The sequence below is a fragment of the Chiloscyllium plagiosum genome, chromosome 19 (assembly GCF_004010195.1).
Source record: "Chiloscyllium plagiosum isolate BGI_BamShark_2017 chromosome 19, ASM401019v2, whole genome shotgun sequence".
NCBI lineage: Eukaryota > Metazoa > Chordata > Chondrichthyes > Orectolobiformes > Hemiscylliidae > Chiloscyllium > Chiloscyllium plagiosum.
The window spans coordinates 24,702,608-24,719,791 of NC_057728.1; the positions used below are offsets into that span (position 1 = coordinate 24,702,608).

At 42.8% G+C, this 17,184-nt stretch overlaps 1 protein-coding gene and 1 long non-coding RNA gene across 2 annotated transcripts in view; both read right to left on the reverse strand.

Annotated features, from left to right (window-relative positions):
- The window catches only part of LOC122559595, a 49,315-nt gene that overhangs the window by 29,356 nt on the left and 2,775 nt on the right, over window positions 1–17,184 (reverse strand). The window lies entirely within an intron of this gene.
- On the reverse strand, window positions 10,356–12,411 carry tmem121b (transmembrane protein 121B). The gene has a single exon (XM_043709349.1). The coding sequence runs from the start codon at window positions 11,785–11,787 to the stop codon at window positions 10,627–10,629; it is 1,161 nt and encodes a 386-aa protein (XP_043565284.1). The 5' UTR covers window positions 11,788–12,411; the 3' UTR covers window positions 10,356–10,626.

Genomic DNA, 17,184 nt, shown 5'->3' on the forward strand with positions numbered 1-17,184 from the left:
TTTGATCAGTGTATACTGTCCAGACTCATCTTTTATCTGGCTTAACATTTGGAAAGGAAGATTCTTCCGAATGAGAATGAGTACTCCCCTACTTTTTGAACTGAAAGATTGGAAAAAAGCTTGATCAAACCCACCCTGTTGTAGCTTTAAGTGTTCTTTATCAAGTAGATGTGTCTCCTGTAAGAGAGCTATGTCAACCCTTTCTTTTTAGAGACTTGATAATATCTTTTTCCTTTTGATTGGTGAATTACTCTCCTTGACATTCCAGGTGCACCACCTAAACAAATAGCTAGCCGTGATCGTCCAGGCAAGCCCGAGACCCCCCAGGAGGAAGAACCCCACCCAAAACACACTGAGTAAAGACCATGAAAAATTCACAAATGCAAAAATTCTTTAAAACATTTACACGAAAGCAATTAAAAATAATTCCTAAGTTAAAAAAAAACAACACAAAACATACTTGAAAGGAGACTTTCCCCCTTGCTCCCACGGGGCATAACTACCTATCAATAACCCCACCATAACCTCTCCTAACTAGGGCCCTGCCCTCGACCCAGGCATTATAGAATGAAGTAGACAAATTAAAGTTTTTCTTTCAAACCAAAGTTAAAAGTGAGAGTGACTCACCTTCCCCCCCACACCCCCCCTCCCCCCCAACCAACACCTAGGTGTGTTTAGCATAGTGTCATAGAGATGTACAGCATAGAAACAGACCCTTCGGTCCAACCTGTCCATGCCGACCAGATATTCCAACCCAATCTAGTCCCACCTGCCAACACTTGGCCCGTATCCCTCCAGACCCTTCCTATTCATATACCCATCCAAATGCCTCTTAAATGTTGCAATTGTACCAGCCTCCACCACATCCTCTGGCAGCTCATTCCATACACGTACCATGAAAAAGTTGCCCCTTAGGTCTCTTTTATATCTTTCCCTTCTCACCCTAAACCTATGCTCTCTAGTTCTGGACTCCCCGACCCCTGGAAAAAGACTTTGTCTATTTATCCTATCCATGCCCCTCATAATTTTGTAAACCTCTATAAGGTCACCCCTCAGCCTTCAACGCTCCAGGGCTGCTTGCTTTTTTTTTTAAAATGCAAGCAGAATACAAAATCTAAATATATAAAACTACAAAGTTACAATCCCAGCAAGTATTAGGTAACTAAGTAAAACGTCAAAAGAAGAAAACCCCGCTCTTAAGGTAAAACAAACCCCCCCCCCAACCCCCACCCCCAGGGAAGGATAATGGAAAAGAGATGAAAAAGGAAAAAAGGGTAAACAAAGTGGAGGGTGGGCAAAATAAAATTGTTATCCATACAGTTTAAGTCCCGCAGTCTATTTAAGAGAGTCCAAGAATTCTTTAGCATTTTCTGGGGATCCAAAGTTATATACGGATCCTTCATGGCTGAAGCGCAGCGTTGCTGGGTAACGCATGGAGTATTGAATATTTAGGTCTCTTAGACACTTCTTCGCCTCATCGAATGCCCTTCTCTTGTGGACCACGGCTGGAGAGAAGTCCTGAAATAACATTATCCTGGAACCGTTGTGCATCCTGGCCTGGGAATCCTTCCCCAGGACTCTGGAGGCTTCCAGGAGCATTTGTTTTTCTCTATAACACTGGAGTTGGAATAAAACTGGGTGGGGGTGCTGGTCCAACCCGGGCCTGCGTAGAGCAACCTGGTGGGTCCACTCCACCCACACCTGGCCTGGTCCCGACTCCAACTTTAATATTTGTGGGACCCATCGCTCCAGAAAGTCTACGAGCTGGCCTTCCTCTTCCCGTTCGGGAAGGCCCAGCAACCGAATATTTTAATAATACCCTATGACAGATGTTAAGCTAACTGTCATGTAGTTTTCTGCTTTCTGTCTCTGTCCGTTTTTAAATATAGGAGTTACTTTTGTAGTTGATCCTCCTATCTGGATATGTAGGGAACAATGCTCTCAAAATAATCACACCACTAATTTCCTAAACACCAAGGTCATCAGTGAAACACACATACAGTAGGGTACTGTTTATTACAAAACAGATTGTTAGAAATTGGTACACTTCTCACCCATTTGTTGAAAGTAAAATTGGCTCAATATGTATAAATGTGTGGGTACATATTCCTGCACTTCATCAATGCCAGCAGCATGACTACTACTATGTTGGTCATTATTATTATAGCCAGAACTGGCAGCAATCGGCATTGAACCACTTTAACTGTACAAAGAAGGGACACACATCTGTTTCATGATCCTTCTGCAAACTATGTATAATTTCAATGGACCATGTATCGTAAGAGCTCTTCCAAGATTTTCTAGCTCTTCAGTAGCCCTTAAAGTTAGACATCAGTTGATATTATTGTAAAAAAGGAAAGATTAACCCTCGGTTTCACTCATCCCTTTACTGGTTGGTCTGCTTTTGATATCAGTTCCAAACGCCATAGGCAGAAATTTCCCCTGCCTGGTGTGGTGTAAGCAATGGCAAGAAATCTGGGAAAACATAGAGACTGAAAAGATGAGAATCTTAACTTCGAGAAAACTTCTTACAATTTTCCCCTTAAGCTTTAAATGGTGAGTTTAGAGTCTTGTTATAAAGGTTAAATATTTGCATCTCATGAATCTAGCTTAGTTCTGTACGATTTCCAATTCTCCTTTCCTTCCCTGACAAACTAGGCAGTACAAATTTCTCACACACAAGTCAGAGTGGGCACCTGATGGCTACAGCTCACTGATTACTTTCTTCTGTTAAAAATCACACAACACCAGGTTATAGTCCAACAGGTTTAATTGGAAGCACTAGCTTTCGGAGCATTGCTCCTTCATCAGGTGACTATAACCTGGTGTTGTGTGATTTTTAACTTTATACATGCCAGTCCAACACTGGCATCTCCAAATCAGACTTTCTTCTGGCTATCAACCAACTACGTCTTCAGTAAAACATTCCTGCATGGTGCAGGATACCATTCTCCTTGACCCTTCAATCATACAAGTCAGCATTAGTACAGTAAAATACAAGACCCACCGCACCACTACGTCTGATCTCAAACCAACTTAAATACCATTTCTGACTTTACACGAAAGCTTAGGGGCAGTGAGGACCTGTATGTTTTTGTCAAGTCACTTTGCAAGCAAGTATACATGCATCTGCACAGGGTGCATCTCAGGGCTCTTAGCTTGCTAATGTTCACTCACTTTACACGTACATGGAGGTTATCAGGCCATCAGGGATCATAGGTGGTGTACATAGCTATTTTAGCGCACAGGAGTTTCAGTGCTCAGTTACAGACTGCTAGTCTCTGTGACTTGCTTGTTTTTTTTAGTACAAGGGGAAGGCAGGTGGATGGTGGGAAAAACTGAACAACCAAAAGGGTCAACATGTTGTTGTAAGGCACCACAGTACTTCAGTGTCAACATCATAACACACGACAAATACTGAAAACATCATGCGTGAAAGTCAAAGCGGAGAATTCCTTAGTGAGGTGAAGGAGGACTACGGTCAGTCAAGGAGCTCATCTAATTCCATTCTGTGTGTTGACCATGTTCAGTCAGATGTTTGGTTCTGCCAGAGTCCAGGGCCCATGACTATGCAGTCCAGGAACTCTGCCATGATCTATCCTGCAGATCAGCTGCAAACTAGTATGGACATTACAGGTAGTTCAAGCTGTTGTGGGGTCATCATTCCAGGAGACAGGGTGTTCACAATCAGGCTTTCCTGACAAATCACTGGGTGATGGGCTATGGTCAGTCCTGGGGGCTTGCTCAATAATGATTGAAAGCTTGTCAGGGAAAATCCATGGAGTTCTAGGGAAAGCAAGCAACTCGAATTTGGGGTTGGTGTTCATCACACTGGGTGACTGAGGAAATGATAAAAACACTAGCAGGCAATTCTAGATAGAAGTATAGAACCTCAGATAATAGGAGGAGACTGCATGTTCCAGAAGGATTGATAAATTCTCTCAGCTTAATATCATTCTGGCCTCTACATGGGAAGTGTGTGGGCCCATTAACTCCATGTGAATTTCCAAAGTCTTGGACACTTGGGGTAAACTGAGCATATTAATATGAAGGGGCTCAACAGAAACAGGATTGCTGGGAGGAGGGCACTGAAAGGTCATAGGAATCATAGGGACAGCAAGAGAAAAGTGAACACAAAGGTCATGATGAGAAGCAGAGCCTGCAACTCACACAAAAACATAAAAGTTGGAACCTTGCCATATCAGATCAAAAGTCACTGCTGATAAGTGCATAAAATGGCTGACACTGCATGCAAAGTGGATGGAGTTTCTGCTTTTCTCTTCAGGGGAGACATAAAACTTAGAATTGGAAACCCTGCTAAGGAAATTGCAATAATCATGCCTTCACTGATTCAGTATTGCCATGCATCTGCCATCAATTTGCATCTCAGGACATTCGAATGGCTGCAAGAAAACATTGTCCATACTAATTCCCTCCCAGCCATGTTTGCAAAGTACCTGTAATCAGCCAAGCACACTTAAAAAAGGAACTTTAAGTTCCCATTTCTAAAACACAGTTAGCATTGGAAGACAATATGGTGCAGCTGGTACATTCTCACACTGAAATGAAAGTATGCAAAGACATCGTCTATGATGTGGATCAAGAATTTCTTTGTGGGGGTGGTGATCTTATTGCTTACTGGTTGAATTTTACTCTCAAAGCAGCATTAAAATTTTGGTCGTGCAATCTAAAATTGAAAAATATCACATATCTCAGAGCACCTTATGGAGGCATGGCATTCACCTCGCTGAGAAGCATCTATGTAATACTTTTTGAGGCTTCATTTGATGGGTGTGAGGGCAGAGGAGCTCCTTTAACAAAATTGTGTTCTCTTTCTGACAGTCCTCAGAGATTACCTGCTTAGGAATCTCACACAAAGATCGTCGTGGCTTGAGTCCTCAACATCACGATCCAAGGATCCTTGACATCTGAGGCTATTCAGCAGTGAGAAGTCAGTGGCTTGTGAAAGATTAGCAATGTTTGGCAATTACAAACTCTTTCATCCTTGGAATATTGGAAGAGGCCGATCATCTATTACACGAGTGCGACTTGACCAAGTTTGACAGTGAAAATTACACTATGACAATTTTACCAGTGCAAGTGAACATATCTTTACAAAAGTGAAAGCTTATCTATAATCATGTGTCAACAGTGTACCATTAGCAAGTTTTTTTTCCCTTCTTTGCCTCCCATTACATCTACGTGTGGTCTCAACTTCCACAGTTGAGGTGAAGGGGGGCTGGAAGACTTGGGTGTTTGTTCCCAGCTGTCTTTGGGATCGAAGGGTCCTAGCATGCTAAGGGTTTACTGTCCCAAATATAGACTAATCCCTTTCAGCTTTAACATCTACAAGTTGGACTCCACCAAACTTCAATCCAGTTTATGAGTACCTCTTGCAAACTTGCTGGCTGTTCCTGTGCCCACCTGTGCATTTTGATGAAGTCATTAATGGGGTGATCTTCTGCTTGAGGCTGAGCAGTCATCTGGTCTTCAGCAGTCCTTAGTGGGGTATAGACCATTGAGTTCTCTGATCTGGTGGAGGTGCAGGAAAACGCCTTGCTGGCACATCCTTTGAAAGATGACTAGCTTCTTCCTCAGAGGTAGACATGAGGGCATCCAATGCTGGCCTCTTAGTGGAGCTTCATTTGTTGCCCCAATGCCTGTGTAAAAAGCAATTACTTATTGAAGAAGGATAAAAACTTGCCCAGATTCAGAGTGAGAAAGGTGGTGATATAAAAGCGGTGCAGCACACCATAATGAAGCTTATTGGGTTGGTTGGCCATTGAAGCTTCCTGATCCTCTCTTAAGTAGTCATGCTCTTCTCCAGCTAATTTGACAATTTTCTCCCCATAGGGAGTGAGAAGCCTGATTTCTGCCACCTCACACCTCCATCTGTCTTGGTCCTCTCAGCCTGATTATGCAACAAATTTTAATGCAATAAGACATAGGAGAGGAAGTAAGGCCATTCGGCCCATCGAGTCCACTCCGCCATTCAATCATGGCTGATGGGCATTTCAACTCCACTTACTTGCATTCTCCCCGTAGCCCTTAATTCCTTGTGACATCAAGAATTTATCAATTTCTGCCTTGAAGACATTTAGCGTCCCAGCCTCCACTGCACTCTGTGGCAATGAATTCCACAGACCCACCACTCTCTGGCTGAAGAAATGTCTCCGCAAGAGACAACAAGAAGGATTGAGTGAGATGGAATTGGCTGGAAGAACAGTTAGTGGTGATAAACGAGGAGTGGTGGTGACGTGTCCCCAGAGAACAAATAGGAAGTACAGAGGGCAGGAAGAGTTAGTAGTAAGGTGACAAGTTGAGGTAGGTGACAGCCATACTGGACACAATATTTGGAAAAGTGAAAGTTGAAATTCACATGTTTTTGTGAAATTTGTGCACAGTGACAGAGTTAGAACGAGTTTTAGCCCAGTGAATGTGAACTTACAGATAGAAGATAGCTGAACATACCCTCGCTGATTACAGATCATTGACCTTCTACCTCTACCATTAAACATCCTGCTATTAAGCCTGGTTGCTATTGTGTCCAGATTGCCTTGGTTTTGAGGCATGGCAGTTAGCTTGTAAAGTAATTGCCCTCCTGTCCATCATCTCATTCACTAAAACCTCCAGATGCCTGTTTGTAAAGCAGGATGCAAGCTTACCTATTTGTGCCAGTATGGTTCAGCATCATGGTGTGAGGGGACCATTCCTGACTAAATTAGTGTGCAGGGAGAAAGTGAGGACTGCAGATGCTGGAGATCAGAGCTGAAAATGTGCTGCTGGAAAAGCGCAGCAGGTCAGGCAGCATTCAAGGAACAGGAGAATCGACGTTTCGGGCATAAGCCCTTCTTCAGGAATCATTCCTGAAGAAGGGCTTATGCCCAAAACGTGGATTCTCCTGTTCCTTGGATGCTGCCTGACCTGCTGCGCTTTTCCAGCAACACATTTTCAGTTCTAAATTAGTGTGCAGCTTGACACCTGTGGCATTAACATCAGATAATCCCAGAAGTAACATACATTTTCGACTTGCTTGTCAAACTATGGAATGAGAAGGATGGCCAATTGCATAACTAATAAGGTGAGGAACAGAGAATTGTGAGAAAATTTGTTCCAAACTATGGTGGGCCAGATGCTTTTTTGACAAACACTTGCAAAGGGGGAAATTCCACTCAAAGTTGCTGCTGCTGATCTTGGTTCTACAGAAAATGCCAATGTTCAGGCTCATTCTATTCTGTTCTCTAACCCTTTCACTTCCTCTAGTCCAAATTCCAATCACCTTTGAGCATCCATCTGCATGTCTTTTCACCCAATTCATAGCCAGTGATCTCCAAACAACTGTCTTTGTCTCATATCCTCTGTTAAGCCTACATTCTCCAACTCCAACCCTCTCTCCTCTCTCTACAGTTGCCCCTCTCTTACACACCTTTTTTTCTCTGTCCTTCACTCCATGCTCACTCTCTTTTCCTTCCCTCCCTGTTCTCTAAGCCCCCCATCTTAGTTTCCCAATAGCTCCTTTTCCTTGTTCCCGATCGCATCTCTCCAGTCAACAGCCCTTGCCCAATTATCTTTTTTTCTCCATTCATCCTCTTTCCTAAGTCACCCTTTTCCCCCAGTTACTCTTCTCTATAGTAATCTCCTTCCCCAGTTACTTCCCCTTGTCTGAGTCACTCCTTCCCTCTAATCACTTCAATCACCTTTTAACCCGATTTCCAATACATTCCCTCTTTAATTAACCATCTATTTCCTCCTCCTTCTCCCGCTTTCTCCTCCCTTACACCCTCTTCTCTATCTCTCCATCCTGCCCCCAGCCTCCCTCCCCATTCCATCTCTCCTCCATTTCCCTCTCCCCTCACTTTCCTACTTTTCTTCCTCCCTATACCTTCTTCCCTCTCCTGTCACTCCTCTCACCCCAAATGCTTCCTGCAATTCCCCTCTCTTCCAGCCCCTCCTTTATTTACTTTCTGACCCTCCACCCTCTTCCCTTCCCTGGCCCTTGCTGTCCCACCCCTCCTCTATCTCCCCTTCTTCTCTTCCTGCCCTGCCTCTTTCCTGTTTGAAGCAGCCTGTGCCCCTCATCTCTCTCCCCATCCTCTCCTTCTCCAATCCCCATTTCTGCCCTTCCCTCATCCTTCATCTCTTCCCTTCATTCTTTCAGTCCATCCCTGGTTTTCATTTCTCCTCTCCACTGGAGATGTCTGTCCCAGATCTCATTCCCCTAAATTCTGCTCAGCGTTTTCCACACCAGCTCAATTTCCAAACTTCACACTACCCTCTGCCTTTTTCTCCTATTGAATTGTCCTCTCCATGATCAGTCCCTGGCCCTACCCACGTGCCAGGGACTAACTCTAAACTGTCACTAATCTTGCCAATGAAAAAGACAGACAGTCATGTGGTAGGAAACTTAAAAGTTGAAGATTGCCCCTGATTACTGCTAGAAAAATGTCAGTCTCATTTCCCAAGCTGTAGGACGTCCCTGGAATATACTGACCAAATATATTTAATAAAGGATTCCAACGGCCAGCAAAGAAGATTCAAACCCATGTGCCAAAGGTAAATGTGCATATTGCCACCCAACTTTCCAACCACACAAAAACAGTGGTCCAAGACCCTAAATTTGGGACAGAAAAACTTCTGTAAAGAGACCTTGTGACCATCAAATATAGAACACTCAGGTCTTGTTTGCGGGTGCAGAAAGTAGCATTGTGAGACCATTGTATGATACTATGGCTTTGAGATCTAGTTTCCTGCTTTGGTTTTCCACTTTATCCAACAAGTAAATTAGCTGTGATTTTCATTCAAAAGCAAAACATTGCGGATAATAGAAATATCAAATAGAAATAGAAAGTGTTAGAAATATTCAGCAAATCTGGCAACACCTGTGGGGAGAGAAAATGATTCAGCATTCGAGGCCTGTGTATTTCCCCAGAACTTTCCAGCATTTTTGGGTGAAGAAGAAAACCAAAGTCGGGAACCTGAGTTTAGATGAAAGGTCACAGACCTGAAATATTAGCTCTCTTGGCTGATGCTGTCAAACCAATTAGGTATTTCCAATACTTCCTGTTTTTATTCCTAATTTTCAATCGTCATTATTTCAACACCATGAATCTTTCCGTATATAAAAATATCCAAATAATAAATATTTTCCACTACATCAACTGAACAAACTTAAAATCAGAACAAATTTATTTACATATTAAAAGGATTCATACACAATTTTGTAGACATTCAATACTAACTGTGCAAAACACTTTACAAATATAAAAAGACTTTCTTCTGAACATATTAGTTTGACTTCAATACAAAACTTCTACAATCACAGATGAAAAATACAATACAATTAGTCAAAATAAGCATCCAAATTATATAAGGCCTTTTAAAAACTTATGTTCATTAACACTGGTTTTGGTAAAATGCAAAATTGACATTGTGAATATTCATATGAAACAAGAATGGCTGTGTCTTGATCTCATGAAATAGTGTGAAGGTGAAATAATTCCATTTTGGTAAGTTTTTCTTAAAATAAAACTTTTTCTAGGTAAATATTCTACATTTGACCCTGTTGCAAACATATTTGCATATTTTGTAACTAGGTTTATAACCAAGTAGTTGACGGTATACTTGCTCGCATTTCTTCTCACCATTGCATGACAGACCTATGTATTGACATTGGTATAAATATTCTCAAATGCGTTCACTTAACCCTCGGAGTTAACTCTATTCTGTACTCTCCATTCTCCGTGTCTCATCAGTGCAAATGATTTGTGCTTAAGCTTGATATTAGTAGTTTTGATTTGTGTTGGTTTAATAAATTGGTAAACCACTGAAGTCAGATTTCTTATATGGAACTTACTTTTTATATTCCCTGGAATTCCTGGTTTGTTGTAGAGACCTACTTTCTTTTAAAACTATATTATGTTGACAATTGCATTTACAATGTCTAAGTGAGTTCAGACCACCCGGGAATGTGATCGAATCGAAGTACTTCTGGACCTCAAAATTAAACGTACACGAAATTAAACATTAAGATTCCTTCGAATATCGCGATTAATTCACGACGGAGTCCCAGTGGTTAAAACTAAAGCCTGGCAGGGAAACTACCTCCCACATTTACTACTACGGTTATGTCCACTTGACATAAACTGTGTACTCCAGCCTTGAACGTGAATAACTGAGGCAGGCAATTCACAAAACCAATCAACTGCAAGCGTAAATAAAGGGAATGGCTCAGCTTAATATAATGCACAGCTGGGCGAAAGTGAGAACTGCAGATTAGAGTCAAGATTAGAATGGTGCTGGAAAAACACAGCAGGTCAGGCAGCATCCGAGGAGCAGGAAAATCAATGTTTCGGGCAGGAGCCTTGCATCAGGAATCAGGGGTGATTCCTGATGAAGCACAGACCTGCTGTGCTTTTCCAGCACCACTCTAATAATGCACAGCTGGTCCAGAAAAATAGCTTTCTCATACCCAAGTCGTTGTGCAGAAATCGCATACTAGCACCAATACGAATTGATACACAAACACTTAAAAAGCATCCTCAAGTACCGGTACAAAAGAGTTCACAAAGAATAAAATGTCACAATAAATCCCTACAAATTGGATTGAAAGGTCAGCTGCAACTGCTGCTAGGACTGAGCTGTCACTGCCAAGGTGTTCACGTAGCCATGTGCACACATCTCATTCTCCGAAATGCAATGTGTAAACTGCACAGGAGGGCTCGAGTACTTACGGACACGTCTCACGCTGCAACATCTCTCCAGCACCTCGGCACAATCACAACACAACCAAAAGACATTCTTCAAAAGGAACACCGAGACCTGCTGGTCATAAATAAAGACCAGAAAGCACCTGACCACCAAGAGAGGGGCATTGACCGCGGAACTGGACAGGAAGCGAAAAACCACACACTTGTAGTGCAGCTGCAACGAGTTGAGTTCGTAGAGCCAGAGAACCGGGATGAAAAACGCGACGAAGTAGACGGCGGTGACCGTGTACTTGAGGTAAACACTGGGGATATGGCCGGCCAGCACCAGCTCCATGAGAGTGAAGCTGTCCAGGAGATCCAGGCACGTCCGGCTGTAATAATGCTGCGCTCGGTGGCTGCTGTGGCAGCTCAGCTCCTCAGTCACCGAGTTGATGAGGGTGTACAGCAAGGGCACGGACGACAGGACCACCATCTTAAAGCCGGTGGTACCCAGAGGAACCTTCAACTCAATCAAGTCGAGGATGGAGGTCTCCAGGATCAGCACGATTTTGGGCGTGCAGGCGATGACATAGATGAGCCAGGCCAGGTAGGAGAAGGCGAACTGGCCGCTGTCTGGGGCCGCTTTGGCGGCGTCTCCTCTCCGCCTGGAGTGCTTGATGAAGAAGATGAGCCAGCCCACCATCACCACCAGGTCGGTGGCTATCCAGGAGCACCAGTACAGGTCGGTGAAAATGATCAGGTAGAAATCCAAGAGCCCCCCTTGGCACAGCAGCAGGAGGAGGCAGAGGCCTTTGTAGAAGAGGGTCCTGGTGGTGGAGTGTGGCCCAGGGCTGCTGGTACAGTCTGAGCTGTGCTGCAGAAATTCTCCTGAAGTGATGATGAACGCCGGACGAGGGGCTTTGATGTTGGAAGCGGCGCCGATCTCCCGGCTCAGACTCGCCGTCGATGTCTGGGAGTTCCTCCTGAAGGAGCTGTTCCTGATGAACAGAGAATCGCTGTCTCTCGCCCGGAGGTTTCCCTCGGCTCCGCTCGGTGCTAGGGCGGCCGACCGAGAGCTCTCGTTGCCGGGCGCCGCGCTCATTGTCTCCCGTCGAAAGCCTCCAGTCCACGGCGGCTCGGTGCAGCTCAGGCTGAGGCGGGCGGATCGCAAGGAAAGGGCTGGATTTCCAGGGAAGGGACTGCCCCTGCTTCACCCAGTCAGGGGCAGGGACACAAAGGGAACGGGATTGGGGGGGAGAGAATCGAGCAAACAGCCGGAGACCGGTGGTAAGCGGAGTCTTTCGGTAATGAGATTATCTCCGAACTCCGGAGGATGACTTGTTTCCAGTAACCGTGAGGTTTCTCTGACCACTGCAATCTTACTGATCATTTTGATACTTACGCTCCAAGCTCTCCCTAATAATGAGTTGTCGAGGCCATTTTTATAAATTTTAAAAAAAGTCTTTGAGAGTACCTGACAAATTCAGTTTTTTAATCCCCATTCCTAATTGCCCCCGAGAAGGTGGAGATGAACCACCTTTTGAAATCGAGTTGCGGGCAGTTTTACTGATATACCCTACATTGGAATCTGCAACTAATACAAAGAGAAGGTACTTTCGGGAAAACCTTAAATACATTGATATGTTTACCTTCGCGTTTATGTTACAATGCTCCTTATTAGATTACATTACATTACAGTGTGGAAACAAGCCCTTCGGCCCAACAAGTCCACACCGACCCGCCGAAGCGTAACCCACCCATACATTTACCCCTTACCTAACACTACGGGCAATTTAGCATGGCCAATTCACCTGATCTGCACATTTTTGGTCTGTGGGAGGAAACCCGGAGGAAACCCACGCAGACACTGGGAGAACGTGCAAACTCCACACAGTCAGTCTGTGACCTGGGAATTGAACCCGGGTCTCTGGCGCTGTGAGGCAGCAGTGCTAACCACAGTGGATACCAGTACTGAAAGTGAGTAAAATATGACTATCCTTGATAACCATTGGGCAAGTCACTCTGACCGCTGATGGAGAGTCACTGGAGCTGAAACGTTAACTCTGCTTTCTTCCCACAGATGCAGCAAAACCTGCTGAGTTTCTCATGCAATTTCTGTTTTTGTTTCAGATGGCCAGTATCCAGTTTTACTTTGGTTATCTTATCGGTCATTAACTTTTTGCTGTAGTAGTTGCAAAGCTGAGGAATGATGGCAGTTAGCTTGAGAAATAAGCAGTTCAAAAGACCTTTGGTTTTCAAAGGACATTTGAAAAAGTGTCCCATGAAAGATGCATTCAAAAACCAAAAGAACTTGCATCAGTGGGTGCACAATTGACTGAGGCATAAGATTTGATTTGATTTATTGTCACGTGTACCTAAGTACAGTGAAAAGCTTTGTTTCACTAGTAAAATAATGAGAATAGACATTCTTTTCTGACTGGAAAACATCACACTACATTCTCCAGGGTCAGTCTTGGAACTGCTGTTTATGTTGTGCATAAATGACCTGGGCTATAAAGTTCCCTGAAAGGTCAACGCACTTGCTGTTGCCTGACCTGCTGTGCTTTTCCAGCATCACAGTTTTTGACTATAAAATTTCAGCTGATGTAAAACTTTGCAACATATTAAAGGGCGAGCATGACAATGGATGACCAGTAGAGAACACAAGAGTCGAGAAATCGTTAAGACACATGTCAAGTGAAATTTGATTTGCATTAATGTCAACTCATGAACTTGTAAACTAACAAAGCTGGGTTTGTTTTCCTTGAGAGAGAATGTTAAAGGGAAAGTCAATAGATACATTTAAAGTCATGAGTTGTTTTGATTGGGTAAATAAGGATAAACTATTGTTTAGTTTATGGTCAGTAATCGGAGAACTCCGAGCTGTTTCACAACAGTGAATAGAATTCTCTGTGATACAGATTCTTTCTCATTGTTTTCACATGATTTATATTTTATACAAACCAGAAATTGCTGGAGAAACTCAGCAGATCTGGCAGCCTGTGTTCTGATGAATAGTCACCTGACTTAAAACATTAACTCTGCTTTCTTCCCACAGATGCTGCCAGACCTGCTGAGTTTCTCCAGCACGTATTGGTTTTGTTTCTATCGTGAGTATTTGCAAGCATTTATTTTATTTTGATTAATATTTTCTATTTCATTTGGTCCAAGATGCTCCATCTAATGCAACATCATGAGGTTTTCCCAAAATTGATAGCTGAAAAGCAGAAAGATCACTGAAAAGTATTTTCAAAAAGCTTTAAAGATAAGATGGGTGCATCGCACATATATATAATCTCAATATTTTCAGGACATATTCTTTTTCCCCAGTCCAGTTAATAAACTGTTAATATGCAAGCTACAATCTATACAGAATACAGTAATGTAAATACTGCATTAACGTTTTAAGGAACAAATGCTTCCTTACAACTTACTAAAAAGTATCTTTTTATAATAAGTTGTTCATGGGTATTATCTCGACATAACATTTGAAGAAATGTTAGCAAAGCAAGGGGAACTTGGTATCTAAGCAGTATCTAACTAGTTTTACTTAATAACTAGTACAATATTGGAAAGTAACCATTAAAATAAATTTCTGAGCAAATTCCATTAGAAATTCTAACCTTATAATAGCACAGAGAATAAGGGAAATTGAAGCATTTTAAGTATTGCTGAAAAGAGAAAGATGGACATGAGAGAATTACAAGAAGCTAAGACTCAAAGGAAACAACAGTTTATACTGGATGAGAAAAGGGTACTGACTGGTTGTGTAAGCAGTTTCTGTTCCCATCCTCACCCCTGCCATACCTTCACAATCCACATGTACCCATGTGCTTGTTTCGTGAACTTTCCACAATGCTAACGTTAAAGTAACTGGTCTGTAATTGGTAGCCTGATCCTTTCAACTTTTTTTTTGAACAAGAGTGTAATGCTTTCAATCCTGTAGTCCTCTGGCACCACCCCTGAATCCAGGGAGCAGGGAGCATTTAAAGGTTCTTGTCAGTGCCTCTGCCAGTTCCACTTTTATTTCTTCAATTTTCTTGGATACATTCATCTGGCCTCAATGCCTTGTTAATTTTAAATACTGGCAGTTTATCCAATAGCTCCTCTTTATCAATTCTAAAGCCTTCTAGTAATTGAGTTTCCTCCTCTATCACCATGGATTGGATAGCATCTGCCTCACAGTTAAAGTTGGATGCAAAGTATTCACTTTTTACATCTGAGTCATGCATCTTTGCCCAAAGTGTGAATCCCCTTTTTGGAACCTAATTTTCCCTACTCCTCCTTTTATCACCTTTTTGCTATTGCACGCTTATAGAAGGTTTTGTGATTTTCTTTTATGCTAGCTACCATCTCTTTTCATAGCCTCTCTTTGATTCTCTTATTTGCTTTTTCACCTCCCTTCTGAGCCTTCTTTTTACCTCTTGGTTCTCATCTCCATCTACAATCTGACACCTGTCTTAAGCACACATTTTCTTTAACTTAATTTTGATTTCCTTTATCATTCAGTGAGTTCTGGATTTGTATGTCCAATCTTTTCCTTTTAAGGGAATATACCGTGACAGTTGCTAAATCATGTCCTCTTTGAATGCAAGCTGAAAATGTGTTGAGAATCGATGTTTCGGGCATGAGCCCTTCTTTAGGATTCCTGAAGAAGGGCTCATGCCCGAAATGTCAATTCTCCTGTTCCTTGGATGCTGCCTGACCTGTTGCGCTTTTCCAGCAACACATTTTCAGCTCTGATCTCCAGCATCTGCAGTCCTCACTTTCTCCTCTTTGAATGTAACTTAACTTTTAGCTATTTTTTTCCTGCAACCTTTGCTTCCAATCTATCTGGCCCAGCTCTGTTCTCACCTCAGTGAAGTCTTTTTCCTACCAGTTGGTTATCCTTATTCAGGATTGCCTAGTAATTATCTACTATATTTCTAAACCTTATGGTACAATGCCCGCTGTCCCAGTTCATATATAGGCAATTAAATTCCCACATTAAACTACCCCATGATGTTTATACCTCTAATTTCTTGCAAGTTTTTTCCTCTATATCCTTCGTTCAAGATGGTGATTTATATAGTACACAAAGCAATGTAATTGCACCCTCTTATTCCTTAGCTTTAGCCAAATTGATTCAGTTGTTGGACCCCCTGAAAAATACCCTTTCTCCCATACTGCAATGTTCTCCTTAATCAAACTACCCCCAAGCCCCAATTCCTTTTATCGTCTTCTACCTTTTCTGAATAGCATCTAACCAGGACTATTTAACACACAGATCCTTAAACCAGATCTCTGGAATTGCCACAACATCTCAATCAGGTGGCACGGTGGTTAGCACTGCTGCCTCACAGCACCAGGGTCCCAGGTTCGATTCCAGCCTCGCACGACTGTCTGTGTGGAGTTTACACATCCTCCCTGTGTCTGTGTGGGTTTCCTCTGGGTGCTCCGGTTTCCTCCCACAGTCCAAAGATGTGAAGGTCAGGTGAATTGGCCGTGCTAAATTGCCCATAGTGTTAGGTGCATTAGTCAGAGGGAAATGGGTCTGGGTGGGTTACTCTTCGGAGGGTCAGTGTGGACTTGTTGGGCTAAAGGATCTGTTTCCACACCGTAGGGAATCTAAATCTAAATCACAAGGCAATCTGTAACTCCCCAATCTTACTAGCTTTTCTGCGCATTTACATACATGCAGTATAGCCCTGATTTAGACTTAATTACCTCTCTTACTCAAACTCCACCTATTAACTTATTGTTCTCTATTTTATAGCTGTCTGCTTCTCCTAACATTCTGTGTACTCTAGAATTACTTTCTAATATTTTATACTGGTTCCCACACCCCTAATCACATTATTTAAACCCTATTAGCATTAGCAAAATGGCTTACAAAAAACTTAGTCCCAGCTCTGTTCAGATGCAAACTACCCAGCTTGTACAGGAGCCACCTCCTCCAGAGTCAGTCCCAGTGTCTCAAGAATCCAAAGCCCTCCTCCCGGCAACATCTTTACAGCTATGCATTCATTTGTCTTATCTTCCTATTTCTGTACTGACTTACATGTGAGTAATTCAGAGATTATTATTTAAGAGGTCCGGCTTGCTAATTTTCTACCAACTGTCTTAATTCTCAATGCAGGAATCATAATCCCCACTGCTAGCTGTGTCCACTGTGTATTTGGCCTCCACTCCCTTAAGAACATCCTGCGCAATCCTTGACCCTAGCACAAGGGAGGGAATAAACTATTCTGGAATCACATTGACTTGATTGCTGAATAATCCCCTTTCACTTCTGTCTTTCTAGCCTTCTTTCTCCCTTCCTGTACAGCTGGGCCAACTGTGATACTCATGGAGGAATCCATCTCCCTCACTGATATTCATATTGTAAAACCAGTTGGTGAGTGGAACTCTGGGGATTCCTACGCTATCTGCCTGCTTCTTTTGGATTGCCTGGCAATTATCCATTCCTATTTGCCTGCTTGCCCCAATGTACAGTATAGTCATCCCTCTGAATGTGCTA